This window comes from Podarcis vaucheri (genome assembly GCF_965113315.1).
Source record: "Podarcis vaucheri genome assembly, chromosome: 7".
Taxonomy (NCBI): domain Eukaryota; kingdom Metazoa; phylum Chordata; class Lepidosauria; order Squamata; family Lacertidae; genus Podarcis; species Podarcis vaucheri.
The window spans coordinates 14824873-14840661 of NC_138765.1; the positions used below are offsets into that span (position 1 = coordinate 14824873).

Genomic DNA, 15789 nt, shown 5'->3' on the forward strand with positions numbered 1-15789 from the left:
AATCTAATATTATCTCACTGTAACCCTTTCATTCTAGAAGCCTTGACATTTTAACCTTCATCAAGTTTATAATAGTCCTTCAAGTAAATTTTAAATTTCTTCCAGTCTTCTTCCGTCGTCTCCTTCCGCTGATCACGGATTCTGCCAGTCATCTCCGCCAGTGTCATATAGTCCATCACTTTCATCTGCCATTCTTCCAAAGTGGGTAGATCTTGTGTCTTCCAATACTTTGCGATGAGTATTCTTGCTGCTGTCGTAGCATACATAAAGAAAATTCTATCCTTCTTTACCACCAATTGGCCGACAATGCCCAAGAGAAAGGCCTCTGGTTTCTTAGAGAAAGTACATTTAAGTACCTTTTTCATTTCATTATATATCATCTCCCAGAAAGCCTTAATCGTCGGGCACATCCACCAAAGGTGATAAAACGTACCCTCAGTTTCTTTACACTTCCAGCACTTATTGTCAGGCAAATGGTAAATTTTTGCAAGCTTGGCTGGGGTCATGTACCACCTGTAAATCATTTTCATAATATTTTCCTTTAAGGCATTACATGCCGTAAATTTTATACCGGTGTTCCACAACCATTCCCAGTCAGCAAACATAATGTTATGGCCAATGTCCTGTGCCCACTTGATCATAGCCGATTTAACTGTTTCATCCTGTGTATTCCATTTCAGCAGCAAATTGTACTTTCTTGACAAATTCTTAGTATTGGGTTCTAACAATTTTGAGTTTCAGTTTCTAATTTTGATTTCTCCACCTGGAAGCCAATTTTCCTATCCTGTTTGTAGTTCTCCATTATTTGATAATAATGGAGCCAATCTCGTACTTTAGGTTTCAATTTCTCATGACTCTGTAATTTCAATTTATCTCCATCTTGTTCCAAGATTTCCCAATACTTTGGCCATTCGGCCTCCATATTGAGTTTCTTCAATGCCTTTGCCTCCAAGGGTGACAACCATCTAGGGGTTTTATTTTCCAACAAGTCTTTATATCTTATCCAAACATTAAACAACGCTTTTCTGACAATATGATTTTTAAAGGCCCTATGCACTTTGATTTTATCATACCATAGATATGCATGCCAACCAAATGTATTATTGAAACCTTCTAAATCCAAGATATCTGTGTTCTCGAGGAGCATCCACTCTTTCAGCCAGCAAAACGCTGCTGCTTCATAGTACAGTTTTAAGTCCGGCAGGGCAAATCCCCCTCTTTCTTTTGCATCTGTAAGTACTTTAAATTTTATTCTGGGCTTTTTGCCCTGCCAGACAAATTTCGCAATGTCTTTCTGCCACCTCTTGAAACAGTCCATCTTGTCAAGAATCTGCAAAGTTTGAAACAAAAATAACATTCTAGGCAATACATTCATCTTAATAACTGCAATTCGGCCTAACATTGACAATTTCAAATTTGACCATATTTCTAGATCTTTTTTGATTTCTGACCAACATTTTTCATAATTATCTTTATACAAATTTAAATTTTTAGATGTCAAATAAACCCCTAGGTATTTCACCTTCTTAACCACTGTCAAACCTGTTTCGTTCTGGAATTTCTCCCTCTCCATTACTGTTAACTTTTTTCCCAAAACTTTAGTCTTTTGTTTGTTCAATTTGAATCCAGCCACCTGGCCAAATTCTTGAATTATTTCCAACACCCTTTTTGTACTAGTGTCTGGCTCTTGTAGAGTCAAAACCAAGTCATCTGCGAAAGCCCTTAATTTGTAATGTTTAGCTCCGACCTGTACACCTTTAACCTGCTGGTCATCTCTAATCATATTTAGCAGCACCTCCAGTACAGAAATAAAAAGCAATGGGGAAATTGGACACCCCTGTCTTGTCCCTTTTTCTATCTTAAATTCTTCAGTTGTCACATTGTTTACGATTAGTTTGGCTTTTTGCTCAGAATATATCGCACCCATACCATTCTCAAACCCTTGGCCTACCCCCATCCCATGAAGATTCTTTTTCATGAAACTCCAAGAAATGTTGTCAAAGGCTTTCTCCGCATCCACAAAAATCAAAACTGCTTTAGTGTTAATGTTCACCTCCAACAACTCCAAAATGTCAATTATGTTCCTCACATTATCTGATAGGTGTCTTTTTGGGAGAAAGCCTGCTTGGTCCTTATGAATCTTTTCCATCAAAACTCTTTTCAGCCTTTTTGCCAAAATGTCTGCAAAAATTTTGTAATCCACATTAAGTAATGATATTGGGCGGTAGTTCTTAAGTTGAGCCTTTTCAGTCTCTGTCTTTGGTATGAGTGTAATATATGCCTCTTTCCACGACTCTGGTGCCTTCTTTCCCTCTAGGATCTCGTTACAGACCTCTTTTAACGGATATATCAGCCACTCCTTTAAAGCTTTATAGTATCTGGAAGTCAATCCATCTGGTCCTGGAGATTTGCCCAATTGCATATTCTGGATGGCACCCTCTATCTCTTGTTCTGTTATTCTCTGGTTTAGATCCACTTTACTTTGATGAGAGATTTTTTGTAATCCATATTTTTTAAGGAATTCATCTATATCCTCTTCATTCTGTGATCCTTGTTGATATAATTTTTTAAAATAACTCAAAAAACAATTCCTAATCTCATTGGGTTTATTTATATTCTTTCCATCCACTTCTAGATTTGTAACTGTATTTAATTTTTGTCCTTTTTTCAATTGCCAAGCCAGAAGCTTACCACATTTGTCTGCGGATTCAAATGTCTTTTGTCTCATTTGCTTTATCTTCCACTCAATCTCTTGGTTCATCAATTCCATATATTGTGTTTGATACAACTTAATCTCTCTCAAGATCTCCTGGGACTTTGGTTTTGATCTTAGTTTTTTCTCTCCTTCTTTTATCTTTTCCAAGATCTTTTCCTTCTTCTCATTCTGCTTTCTCTTTTTTATTGAATTTTGTTGAATCAGAAATCCTCGCATCACAGCTTTGCTTGCGTCCCAGATCACTCTTTTTTCCACATCAGCCTTTAAATTTATTTCAAAATAGTCCTTTAAGGTTTTTTGGGCCTCAGCTGGGGCTGTCCTTTGCCCTTTGGCTCTCTGACAGACTTAGCACCCCCTCGTGTATTCTGCAGTATCCTCCTTAATCTTGGGCCACCAGAATTCCCTAGTGACTAGGTATATGGTCTTGCTGTGACCAAAATGCCCTGCAGTGGGGCTATCATGATGCTGCCTGAGAACTTTGGCTCGTAGCTCATCTCCTGGTATATACAGCGCCCCCTTGTAATAGAGAAAGCCTCCTCTCTCTTCAAAACCACCTTCTCTACTTCTCCATTGGCTCAGTTCAGCTAACTTCTTCCTTGCATACCCATCATCAGCAGTTAACATCTGTAGCTCCCTATCATTTACTACCATTGCTGCACACTGCCACTGCTCTGATTCAAACGTGTGCTTTACTGTTGGAGGCGACTGCTCCTCCAAATACTCCGGCTTTCTCAACAGCACATGTGCCCAAGCATTTTGCTCTTCTGGCACATACTCTAGCTTAAAATTGAACCCAGCAAAGAATTCTGCCCACCTGATTTGCCTTTGGTTTTACTGCCGAGCTGTTTTCCAGTATTCCAGATTCTTATGGTCTGTGTGAACCTTTAACTGCCATTGCACACCTGCCAAAAATGCTTCCAATTTCTGAACGCTTCAACTATCGCTAACAGTTTGCGGTCCCAAATCATGCAATTCTGTTCAAAGCGGTTTAACTTCCTAGAGTGAAAGGTGCATGGTCTCCAGTTTCCTTCCCTATCCTGCTGCAGTAACAGCGCCCCTATGGCCTGATTTGATGCATCTGTTTCTATTCTCCCTGACAAAGCCAGAAGGCATGAAAAAACTGTTTACCTAGAAATAACTCCACTTCTGGAACACCAGCTACATTGTGGCATCCTGGCCCTTCTAATATGGTGTTGGCACAGTTTTTTTCTGAGGGGATGCAGGGGTGCACATACTTAAGCAAGTGTTAAGAAACTTAATACATGAAGATCAGACAGAATCAAAGAGAATTAAAAGATAAAGGTAGAATTGTATGGAATGCTATTTGAAAAAGAAAAAGTGATTAGCAATTAGCTATGGTTTTAGATGCAGAGAAAGCATTTGATAATATTTCTTGGTGTTTTAGGGGGGAATTACTGGTTATAATGTGGTTTGGGGATAGATTTGTGAGAGGAATAAAGGAATCATATATAAGGAGCAATTTGCAAACATAATAGTATCTATCAGAAAAATGCATTATTGTTAAGGGAACAAAACAAGGTTGCTTTCAATGTTAATGCTTATTATAGGTGTCACGGGAATTGGGGTTGCTTGTGTGTAAACCTCCTAGCTGTTCCAAACTGCTTAGGGGCGCGTAACCCTTCTGCGCAGAGTGGGCGTGCCTAGTGGTGCTCCTCCACCCTCCTCACTGACTTCACTGCCAGAGTCTCAGAGCCTCTCCTCTGAGATGCTTTCTCCCTCTCCCTTCTTCCTGGTGTCACTTTGGACAACCACACCACACCTGGTCCCCCACCCTTATGTTTTCTCCCTCCCTCCGGTGCCTGTCTGCCTGCCTCTTGTACTCTTCTTTGGCTCTTTCCAGGTTTAACTTGAGCTGTTGGTGTAAAGCCTCTATCTCTTCCACAAACCTTTCCGCTGCAGGAACACTCCAACTTCCCTCCCCTTCCCCTGGGAAAGCCCTGGGGTGACACCCGTAATTGGCCATAAACGGACTCATCCCTGTGGACACATGTTCTGCATTATTGTATGCAAACTCAGCCAACGCTAATTTGTCCACCCAATCCTTCTCCCTCTCGTTAATGTAGCAGCGTAGATATTGTTGCAGCACGCTGTTTGCTCTCTCTGCCTGTCCGTTGGTCTCTGGATGCCGGGCCATTGAGAAAACAACCTCAACGTCCAGCAGACTCATAAGCTTCCTCCAGAATCTGGACGTGAATTGCCGGCCTCTGTCGGATAAAATCCTCAAGGGGGCGCCATGCAACCTGAAAACATGCTCTACAAACAACTTGGCCGTTTCTTCTGCAGTCAAAGTCAATTGATACCACCTCCCAGGGCCTCTCCGGTGTTGGTAAGGGCTCCAGTAACCCCGCAGGTGCTGTCCTCTCCCACTTCGCTCTCTGGCAGCACTGGCACCCGCATACATACTGCTTCACATCTTCTCTCACTCGTGGCCACCAAAACTGCCTGGTGACCAGTAGCATTGTTTTATGTTGGCCAAAATGTCCTGCCGTGGGGTTGTCATGTAGTTGTTTGAGTATTCTGCTTCTCAAATCCCCCTCAGGTATGTACAATGCCCCCGTATAATACAGTGCTCCGTCCTTTACTTCACCCCCCCGAGCTTCCCCAGTGATACCAATTTCTCGGATTTTGGTTTGTGCATACTGATCATCCCTCGTCAACCCGGCCAGCTCTTGCCTCCCTACGAACACTCCCCCACACACCCATTTGTCCTCGGGTATGACATGATGTGCTTCTGGCCCTCCCTCCCCTTCCTCGTATTCGGGCTTGCGGGAGAGGGCGTCTGCTCTAACATTTTCCTTCCCCGGCACGTACCTAATTTCAAAATTAAACTTGGAAAACTCCTGAGCCCACCGCACCTGTTGTTGGTTCAGCACTCTCGCCGTTCTCCAATATTCCAGGTTCTTGTGGTCAGTACACACCTGGACCTTGTGCTGTGCGCCTATGAGAAAATGTCTCCACCGTCAAAAAGCCTCGTGAATAGCCAGCAGTTCTCGATCGTACACTGTGTAGTTCTGCTCTGACTTGTTAAGCTTCCTGGAAAAGAAGGCACACGGTTTCCACTCCCCATTTGCTTGCTGGAGCAATATGCCCCCTACAGCTCTGTCTGATGCGTCCGTCTCTAGCCTCATCGGCTTCCGCAGATCCACGTGTAGGAGCTGCTCTTCCGACGCGAACGCCTTCTTAAGCTTTTCAAAGGAACGCTGGGCCTCCTCCGTCCATTTGAACTTCTTCTTGCTGCTGAGACAATCCGTTATGGGTGCTGTTAAATGGGCGAAGTTCTTGATAAACTTCCTGTAGAAATTTGCAAACCCCAAGAACCTCAGCACGTCCTTCCTGTTCTTGGGAGGCTTCCATTCTAGCACGGCCTGCACCTTGCCTGGGTCCATTGCCAGACCTTTGTCTGACAACCTGTAGCCCAGGAACTCCACCTCTCGGGCATGGAATTGGCATTTCTCCAGTTTGACCCACAGCTGATGCTCCTGCAGCCTTTTCAGCACTTCTCTGACATCTTTCACATGCTGCTCCTCGTTCTCTGAGTAGATGAGTACGTCGTCCAGGAAGGCCACGCAATTCTTGTACAGCAGGGACCCCAGCACGTGGTGCATGAAAGCTTGAAAGGTGCTGGATCCCGATTGTAATCCGAAGGGCATAACGAGATACTCAAAGGCTCCCAGAGGGGTGAACATCGTGGTTTTCCATTCATCCCCCTCCCTCATCCTTATCAAATTGTACGCCCCTCAAAGGTCCAACTTGGTAAAAACCTTCCCTTTCCTTACCCTGGCCAAAATGTCATCAATTCTGGGCATTGGGAAGGTCACTGGTTCCGACACCCGGTTGACGGACCTGTAATCTACGACCAAGCGGGGTTCTTGGGAGTCTCTTTTGTCCACAAAGAACACTGGACTGCCCCCCACCACCCTTGATTCACGTATAAAACCCCTGTCAGATTTTTGTCAATGAACTTCTGCAACTCCTGCATCTCCCTGTCTGACATGGCGTACATCTTACCCACTGGTAACTGAGCCCCTGGGAGTAGGTTGATCTGACAGTCAAAGGGCCGGTGAGGGGGTAGTCTATCCACCTCTCTCTCGCTGAAGACTTCTTCCAGGTCTGCATACTGAGGTGGTACTCTCCCCTTTTCTCCCACCACCATCCCTGCCACCCTGGCTACTGCCATCCTCGGGGTTTCCCCCTTGTGGCAGTGCTCTGCGCAGTGAGCTGACCCAAAGGTGACTGTCCGCTGGTGACACCCTACTACTGGGTCGTGCAGTGCCAGCCAACTCATTCCCAGTATGATAGGTGGCCCTGCTAAGGTGGCTACGTGAAAGGCAATAGTCTCAGTGTGTCTGGAAACTGTCATTTTCATGGGAGGGGTCTGGTGGGTTACTTCCCCTCCCAAAAGTTCTCTCCCATCAATCGTGGTTACTTGCAGGGGATGTTCTAGAGGCACCACCTGTAGCTGGTGTTCTAGTGCAAAATCCTTGCTAAAGAAGTTGCAAGAGCTGCCTGAATCCAGCAGCGCCTTCACTTTGATGGGGTGTCCGTTTGGGAGTTCTAGCACCACCTCTATGGCGATGGCTGCCCGGGGAGGGTCTGGTTTGGGCACTTTTACTGATTGCTCGCCTGGCTGCTGTGCCCGCCTTCCTGCAGCCAAGCATTGCTGTTTCCCAGCGCCTCGTTCTTTTCCTCCTCACTCCCCACAGCCCCCACCATTCCTTGCCACGCCTTCTTCTGAGGGCATGCTCTGGCAAAATGTCCCGGCTGCTGGCATAGGAAACACCTCTTACTGGTTTTCCCCTCCTTCTTACGCACCTCGCTGGAGTTTGAAAATCCGTGCGCGCTCACTCCTCCAATCTCCATTGGCTCTTCGGGTGGCACAGTAGACGCTGGCATCTCTGGAATGCGGTTGTCATGCCAACGCTCTGCTCTCCCTTCCCGCCTTTCCAGAGCGCGCGTCTCTTGTCGGACTCCCACAGCGAGCGCCAACTTGGTCAGCTGGTCCATCGATTGCGGGCGGGGTGAGCGGGAAAGTTCATCTCTCACCCAAGGGGATAAGCCCTCCTCAAATAACATTTGAACTGGTTCCGAACTCAGATCCCACCCAAGTTTATGGATCAGCATAGCAAATCTTGACCAGTACTCTCTCACTGACTGGTTTCCTTGTTTGCACCCCATCAGTTCTTTGCGCGTCACACTCAGTTCAACATCACTCGAGAACATGTGATCCATTGCGGAAAAAAAACTTTCTCAGGTCCTTCAAGGCAGCATTCTCTGCCGCCATTAGGGGTCAAACCCAATCTCTGGCCCTCCCCTGCAGGTGCCCCACCACGAAAGCGACTCTTCCCCCATCGTCAGTAAAGTCATCATGCTGCAGATCCAGCGCATACTGCACTTCTGTCTTAAAAGCGTTATAGTCCCTGGGGTTGCCCCCAAACGACTGCACAAGTCCCGGTACCTTTCTTGCGATGGGGGTAATCTTCCCCTGTGTGTCATGTGTCCTCCTTTCATCCAGCCGCGCCGCTAGTAGAGCCAGTTGCTGCTCCAGGTTTCGGTTTCTCTCCTCCAGACTCTGTCCGCCTTTGGCTCCCTCTCCTGCGCCTGCTCCTCCGGTTTGACTCATGACTGTACCCCAGTCCTCTTGCACACAAGCAACGTAAGGGACTCACGGATTGCTGTCATGGGAATTGGGGTTGCTTGTGTGTAAACCTCTAGCTGTTCCAAACTGCTTAGGGGCAGTTGTGTCTTTCCCTGACTGAGCAGGTTGGGTGCTGCTGCTCAGTCGCTCGACGAATCCGTGAGTGGGCATCTCCTAAATTTCCTCCAGCATAAGAATTCCTTAACGGACAACCTTCGCCTCGCCTCTCTGCACGTAACCCTTCTGCGCAGAGTGGGCGTGCCTAGTGGTGCTCCTCCACCCTCCTCACTGACTTCACTGCCAGAGTCTCAGAGCCTCTCCTCCGAGATGCTTTCTCCCTCTCCCTTCTTCCTGGTGTCACCTGGACATTCTTCCCCAGATGACGTTCTCTCTCTACCCTTACTCGTTCCCTCCCCTGCAGAGTCTGGAAGCCTCGCCTCCCCCCTCTGCTCTGATGTCAGTTCCCTGACAATAGGGTAAGAAGTGGTGTGTATTAGAGAAAATAATGATATATGAAGCCTCCAAGTGGGCCTTCAAACTTACAAACTGAGGGCATTTGCAGTTGATGTGGTATTGTTCCTGGAAAACCTGATGGAAAGTGTGGTTAAGGTATTGAATGTAATAAAGCAGTTTGGTAATTTAGCAGGAATTTTATATAACTAAGAATAAGACTAAAATCTTAACAAAAAATATAAACCAGCAAGGTAAAGAGAAGCTGCAAGAAATAACTATATTAAGATAGAAAAGAAGGTGATATATTTGGATATCTGGATAACAAATATGAATGCAAATCTGTTTCAAAATTATTCCCTGAATGTGTGGAGTAAGATTAAACAAGAAATAGGAAGAGGGAGTAGAATGAAACTTTCTCTTTTGGGAAGAATCTGTTGGGATACTGCCAGGGAGACGAAGTCCATCATGGACCCCAAGCCGTGACAAACACACACAGATCAGCTTTGCCCTGGTGAAAACGTAGAGAAAGCAATGTCTCAGTGAGTTTTGTGTTCCAACACCTGGCACTCTGCTTGAGACCATATAAGGATTTCTGCAGTTTACAGACCATTCCCTTCTGTATCTGCATTCCAACAGGTGGAAGCATAAACAGCTCTTCCCACAAAATTCCGTACAAAAAAAGCTGTATTAATGTCATGATGGGAAACATGCAGTTTCTCCTCCACAGCAATCTTGAGCATAAGCTGAATGCTCTCATATTTGACTGTGGGAGAGTAGGTCTCGTGGTAATCCTGTCCTGGTACCTCTGGCAACCAATCTGGTACACCAAACCTCTGGCATCCAATCTGGCTTTGTGTCTAACTACCTTGCCATTCTGGTCTGTCTTGGCCTTGAAGACCCATTTGCTGCCAACCAGTCTCATTCCTGGGACTACCGGTACCAACTCCCAAGTTTGGTTCCTATTCAAGGAATCAACTTCAGCCTTCATGGCATTTAGCCAAGGCTCAGCATCTTTAGAGGTTAACTCCTGAACCTCTTTGAAGCTTGAAGGTTCCCACACCTTCTCTGAGCTACTAAGAACAGCAGTTGCTGTCTTAGCAAACTCATCAGCAAATCTCTTTGGAGGTCTGCCTTTGGTCGCCCTTTCAGATCTGCGTACTAGACGCAAGTCTTCTGGACTCATCTCCTCCTTCTTAGGAGAAAAGTGACCAATGGTGAACAGTGGTTCTTCCAGTTCATTGTCAGACGTATCAGATGGTCTGACTGAGGCCTTTGCGCTCTTGTAGTCTGCTGTGTCATCACTGTCGCTGACACCAGCAGCAGCGCCGCCCACTGAGCTGGAATCCGAACTCTGATCATCATCATCCTCAGCTTCCTCAGCTTCCTCAACATTATCTGCTTTCTTCACATCACCTTCATCCTCCTCTGGGTAACTCTGCAAAATTCCCACATTCCCCCCCCCCACTCAACACTCTTTATGAACTTAATGGACTTAGAGTCAGTCGTGCATACAGGGTATGCACCTTTTTCGTACCCCATGAACAAACCATGTGCCCCACGCTTCCCAAGCTTGTTTCTCTGTGGAGTGTGTACCCACATGTCAGAACCAAAGATTCTCATGTGCTTGATGTTGGGTTTCTTACCAAACATCTTCTCATAGGGGGTACAACCAATAGGTGATGACAATCTGCGATTAAAAGTGTAAACAAAAGTCGACAGAGCCTCCCCCCAATACTTATCAGGGAGATTGGCATCATGCAACAATGTTTTCTATTTTTTTAAAAAAAGATATTTTATTATATTTTCACAATGTATGGTGAAGCTGTGCCAGCAAACAAAGCCTTGTTTTCCACTGGCGTGGGCTCTTCACCCCCCTTCTGCTTCGGGCCATCTGCAGGCATCTGCCTCTGTTTACCTCTGGCCTTCCGGCCTCTGCAAAGGCGATAACCTTGGTTCTCACGAAAAACAGAGTTCTCAGCTGCCGACTCCTTGGCTCCCCCTGGAGGCTGGAATGCTGCCTGGGATGACATCACAGTCAGCTCCCCCTGCAGCTTGCAACTGGTGCCCTCAGCATCCCTGCATTCACTCACATTCTGGGAAACAGCCAGGACCTCTGATGCAGTCAAACTCTGGGCTGGGATGACTGGCAGATGGGCTACTTTCAAAGCATTCCACATCTTACGTGCAGTTGCATTGCCAGCTAATGTTTTAATTTCCTCCAGAGAGACGGACAAGACTATTACGTCCATGGCCTTCGAATTTTCGGCCCTCCATCTATCTGTCAGAGGAACTGGAGGGGCTTCAGACACAGTATGCCACACTCCAAACTGACGCAGCAAACTCTCACACCACACAGCCCAGGTCTCATAATTGTGCCCATTTAACTTTGGGCACTCAGCAGCTTCTGAGGAGTGTAAAAGATACATCTCAGCTATTCACTTGAGCCAGGAGCCCTATTCACTTTAGAGACTCCTTATCTTGGCACCCATAAATCACGAAGACTCTGGCGCAGCTCCCAGACCAATTAGGCCAGCCGGACATCAAAGAGACTTTGCCACGGCAACGAAAAGCCTCACTTTCGCTTTTCCTCCACATACCTCTCAGCAGTCCATCGCAGTTTTACTCTCCTGTAAGTGCGGTGAATCTGGGCCCAAAACCTGTTGTTGGGATACTGCCAGGGAGACAAAGTCCATCATGGCCCCCAAGCCATGCCCGGTCCATCGATCTCCCGTAGACACGCAGTATCAGCAATTAGCGACATGAGCTCCAGAAATAGCCTGCCACATTCTAGAGCCGATGCACGCTCTCTATCAGCAAATAATGCACAGCAGAAGTTGCACGCAGGAGAGCATTATTTACAAGTTTTATTCAGTGTTGATCAGAGCAAAGAAAAACATGGCTGCCTGCTTCAGTGTCTCCAGACACACAGAGAGAAAACGAAAGACACAACAGAAACATCCTGTGAAACAGGAAATACGCAGACTCTGACTCACAAAGCCTGCTCCCTTTTAAGGTGGAACGGAAATATCCTAACAGGATCTTGGTGATAAAAATGAATATTTTGCCTAAGATGTCATTTCTACTTCACACAATTCTGGTAAGAAGTAACATGGACTTCTTCAAGCAATGGAAAAAAGAATTCTCGAAATTCATCGGGCAGGGGGAAAGACCAAGGATCAAATTTAAAATACTAACAGATGTTAAGGAAAGAGATAGATTTTCATTGCCAGATTTAGAATTATATTATGAAGCAGCCTGTCTGATTTGGTTAAAGGAATGGATATCTTTACAGAATACAAATTTGTTAGATTTGGAAGGATATGGAAATCGGTATGGGTGGTATGTTCACCTGTGGTATGATAAGATAAAGGCACATTGATAATTTTTAAATAATTGTATAAGGAGAAGTTTGTATAATGTGTGGACCTGATATCAAGACTTACATGAAAGGAAAACATATTGTGTTTTTTAGGAAATGCAGGTTTGGAAAAGTTAGAAGAAAATGGAGATGGGTGATACCCAAGCTCACATTTCTTCTGACTTTTCCAATATTTTCAAATTAATGCGTATTTTTGAAAACATGTATTAAAAGGTCTTATGGATCGAATTTCTGACGTTGAAAAAGTTCTGCTTTAAGGAAAAGAAAAAATGATTTAAAATGTATGAAATGTTACTAGAATGGACAACAAAAGATGAGCTGGTTAAATCTGCAATCATGCAATGGGCTAAAGATCTAGCACATAATATAGAAATGGATGCATGGGAAAGGTTGGAAAAAATTGATATGAAATGTACTGCCTATTATACTCTCAAAGGAAATTACATGGAAATAATGTATAAATGGTATTTATCAAATTGGCTAATAGTTGTAAATAATTGTTGGAAGTATAAATGGGTACATGGAACTTTCGTTTATAAGTGGTGGACTTGTAAGACAGTGAAGTTTTTTTTGGAAAATGACGTATGATGAGATAAAAAAGATGTCTGAAGTAATTATATACAAAAACAAAATCTCCTGGAGATTATGGGGAAAGAAGTTCCAAAAAATAAGATTAATTTGTTTCTGTATGTAACACCAGGGGTTAGGATTTTCTATGCACAAAAATGGAAGGAAGTAGAAGTTACCACCAAAGAAGAACGGATAAGTAAGGTGATGGATTATGCAGAATTGGCAAATTAACAGGCAAAATAAGAGAATCTGAGAATGATTGCTTTGTGGAAGAATGGAAGCCCGTTTAAGACTATTTAAGGAATTATTGTAGGATGAACTCATGAGCAGGATTTGAAACATGAGCAGCATAAGAAATTAAAGAATAAAGTATTGATGTGTTCGTATATACGATAGAAGGTATTGTGCAGCAGAGGGAAAGAAGTAAAAATACCATGGGAAATGGGGTGGGGAATCTGAAAAATTGATGCATAGATATCAATTTTTTGAAAAGGTAATAAGAAATTATTACACTGCAACAAAAGGAAGGTAGGGAGGGTGGAGAAATGGACCGAAACTGTGTGTTGATTTTAGTGGTTGTTTTCCACAGTGCGAAAACCTGAGTTAAATGGGCAGGAGTGTCCGACCTGTTTTCCTTCTTTCTCAAAAGCCTGTAAGGGCTCAGTTACCATCAAGTGTTATGATGATCAGACCCAGTGCATAGAGTTTGTTCTTGATCATGGTAAGTAGCACAGCCAGCCAATGAGGTGGAGACAGGGTGGTGGGCTGCTCTCTTCCTCTGTTGGTGGCTTTCTGCCAGAAAATACACTATGTGTTGGTAGGGTGAAATTATCTTTTTCTGAAAATATAACTGCGTTAAATTATCTTTGTTCTACATATATATAGATGAGACACCATATTTCTGGGGTAGGGGTATGAGAAAGGAAGCAAAATAATCTGTTTGTTTAATCATGTGTAAAACTGCCTTTTAAAAGAAAGTTTTCACTAACCTTTTAGAAGAAGTAAAGACAGCCATGGAGCACCAATCTGGAAAGCAATATTGATGAAGATGGGCCCCTGTAACATAATAAAAAATGGATATTTCTTTTTCTAAATTTTAAACATTGTGTCAAATTGATCTCATCTATGATTCTGAGATGCCTTCTATACTTGCTCAATACACTTCACAAAAATTAAAATGCTCCTATTCTCTCTTCTGCACACAAACTCACCTGTTACTACCCAGGAACTCATGTGAAAATGTCTCTTTTTCTTTACTAGATAACAGTACAATTCCTGAAAAGGATTTCTACGGCTGTGCATCACCAACCTTTTGTGCAATGGCCAAGAATTCAATGCATTTTTATGCCTTTTCAGGCACTATAACCAAAGCACGATGCAGTGATACTTTGCCTCTCCTAGAGCAGCTGAACTTTGAAGGGTAGTTAGGAGAGAACAATGTCTTCTTCCTTTTGGTTCCCACTGTTTCTTGCAGCAGTGGAGGTAGAGGTTGCTTGCCTGGTGGTGGGAGAGGAAGAGCTACTGCACAGGACTCCTGAATCCTCTATTTGGCTTTTAATGGAGGGTGAAAGGGATTCAGGGATGCAGGGAATAGATAAGTAGGAATGTGGGGCTTGAGGGCTCTATCTCATGATAATATGGTATAGGGTTAAATTTATCTTTGTTCATAATCAAAATAAATTGGTGTGGCAAATAAAAACTGTGTTTTGTGTCTGTATTCATCAAATTAATAATATTTGTTAGCTGCAGTGGCAAAGAGGAGTGTTTTTAAAAGGAACAAATGGGTAATGATTAGTTATCTTATTGATTTATGAAATGTTTATACCACTCTATATTTCAAAGAAATATTTGAGTGGTTTACAATATCATAAGGGCATCACAAAAGATCAAACAAATACAGTAAAAAGGTTCCCACCCAACTCATCAAGAGGAAAGATTGAAGAAAGCTCTAAAATGCAGTCCACCGAGGGTATTTGTAGCTGCTTTTTTTGGAGATTTGCACCCAGTGCAGCCTACTACTGTTTAGCAGAGCTCTGGAGAGCCAGTGAGAGATTCAGGAGTTAGGATCATAAGAGGATTTTTGCTGGATTGCATCAAAGGCTCCTCTAGTTCCGCATTCTGCTCCCAGAGCGCCTAACAACAGAAAAGAAGACATGAGCCCAATAGTCCTCTTCCACCTGGGATCGCCACTAACTAGTTTAAAGAGTGGTGGAAGCTGGTCACCATGTGTGGCATAACCCTCCCACTGAAAATGTCAAGCAATTAACAAGAGGCACTCCCAGAAATCCCAAATCTACACACTATGTTTCCATTTCTGGCAATCCCTTATTTTTTGCAATGCAGGAATCTTTAGCCCAACATGGGGTTCGCACCCACAAACCAGTCTCATGCTCTGTCAAGTGAGCTATCCCACTGCTTGAGCATTTCCTCCTGGTCTAGTGCAAAACTGCAGTATTTCAAGTGCAGAAATCTTTTAATAAATGTATTGCAATTAGGGAAGCATGGGAGGGGGGAGAAAGCCCCAGATTAATAAATGCAACTAAGTGTTAGTTTCTGATTGCCACTGAGCAGTGCTTTAGAGTCACAAGGCTCTGTTTCGATTCCACACATTCCATACTGTTGGAAGTCACACGGGAGACAGGAGATGGATGTGACGTTAGTGGTTTCCTGTTCCTTTGTTCCTTTGTTTCAGTTGCTCTCTGCCTTCATTGAGAGAGGATGTATTTTTCTTTGCTGTCTGCGCAGAAGATAATAAAACACTTTAGCCATGTGGCTCATACTATCTCATCCTTCCGCATGCTGCTGGAAACTCTGCTGAATGGGGGAACATGCCTTGGAGCCTTATCAGAGGCTCAGGTTGTTAATTATAGTCGGCAGGGTGATTCCAGAGGCTCGGCCGGAGGAAATGAGCTTTATCAGCTTGGTTGTAGCGGAGATCCCGACACTAGGTGTGTGTATGAGTGTGTGTGTGTTTGTACACAAACACATTAAACAATAAATACAACTTTATAAAAA

The 15789-nt window shown here is 44.1% G+C and overlaps 1 protein-coding gene across 1 annotated transcript in view; it reads left to right on the forward strand.

Moving 5' to 3' along the window:
• LOC309537973 (phospholipase A2 inhibitor gamma subunit B-like) overlaps positions 1 to 14458 on the forward strand; it is a 32534-nt gene extending 18076 nt beyond the window's left edge. The window contains exons 4-5 of the mRNA XM_082233149.1: positions 13364 to 13495; positions 14035 to 14458. Coding sequence (XP_082089275.1) covers positions 13364 to 13495; positions 14035 to 14198 — 296 coding nt within the window. The 3' untranslated portion in view covers positions 14199 to 14458. The remainder of the gene's footprint in view (positions 1 to 13363; positions 13496 to 14034) is intronic.
• The last annotated feature ends 1331 nt before the right edge of the window (positions 14459 to 15789 follow it).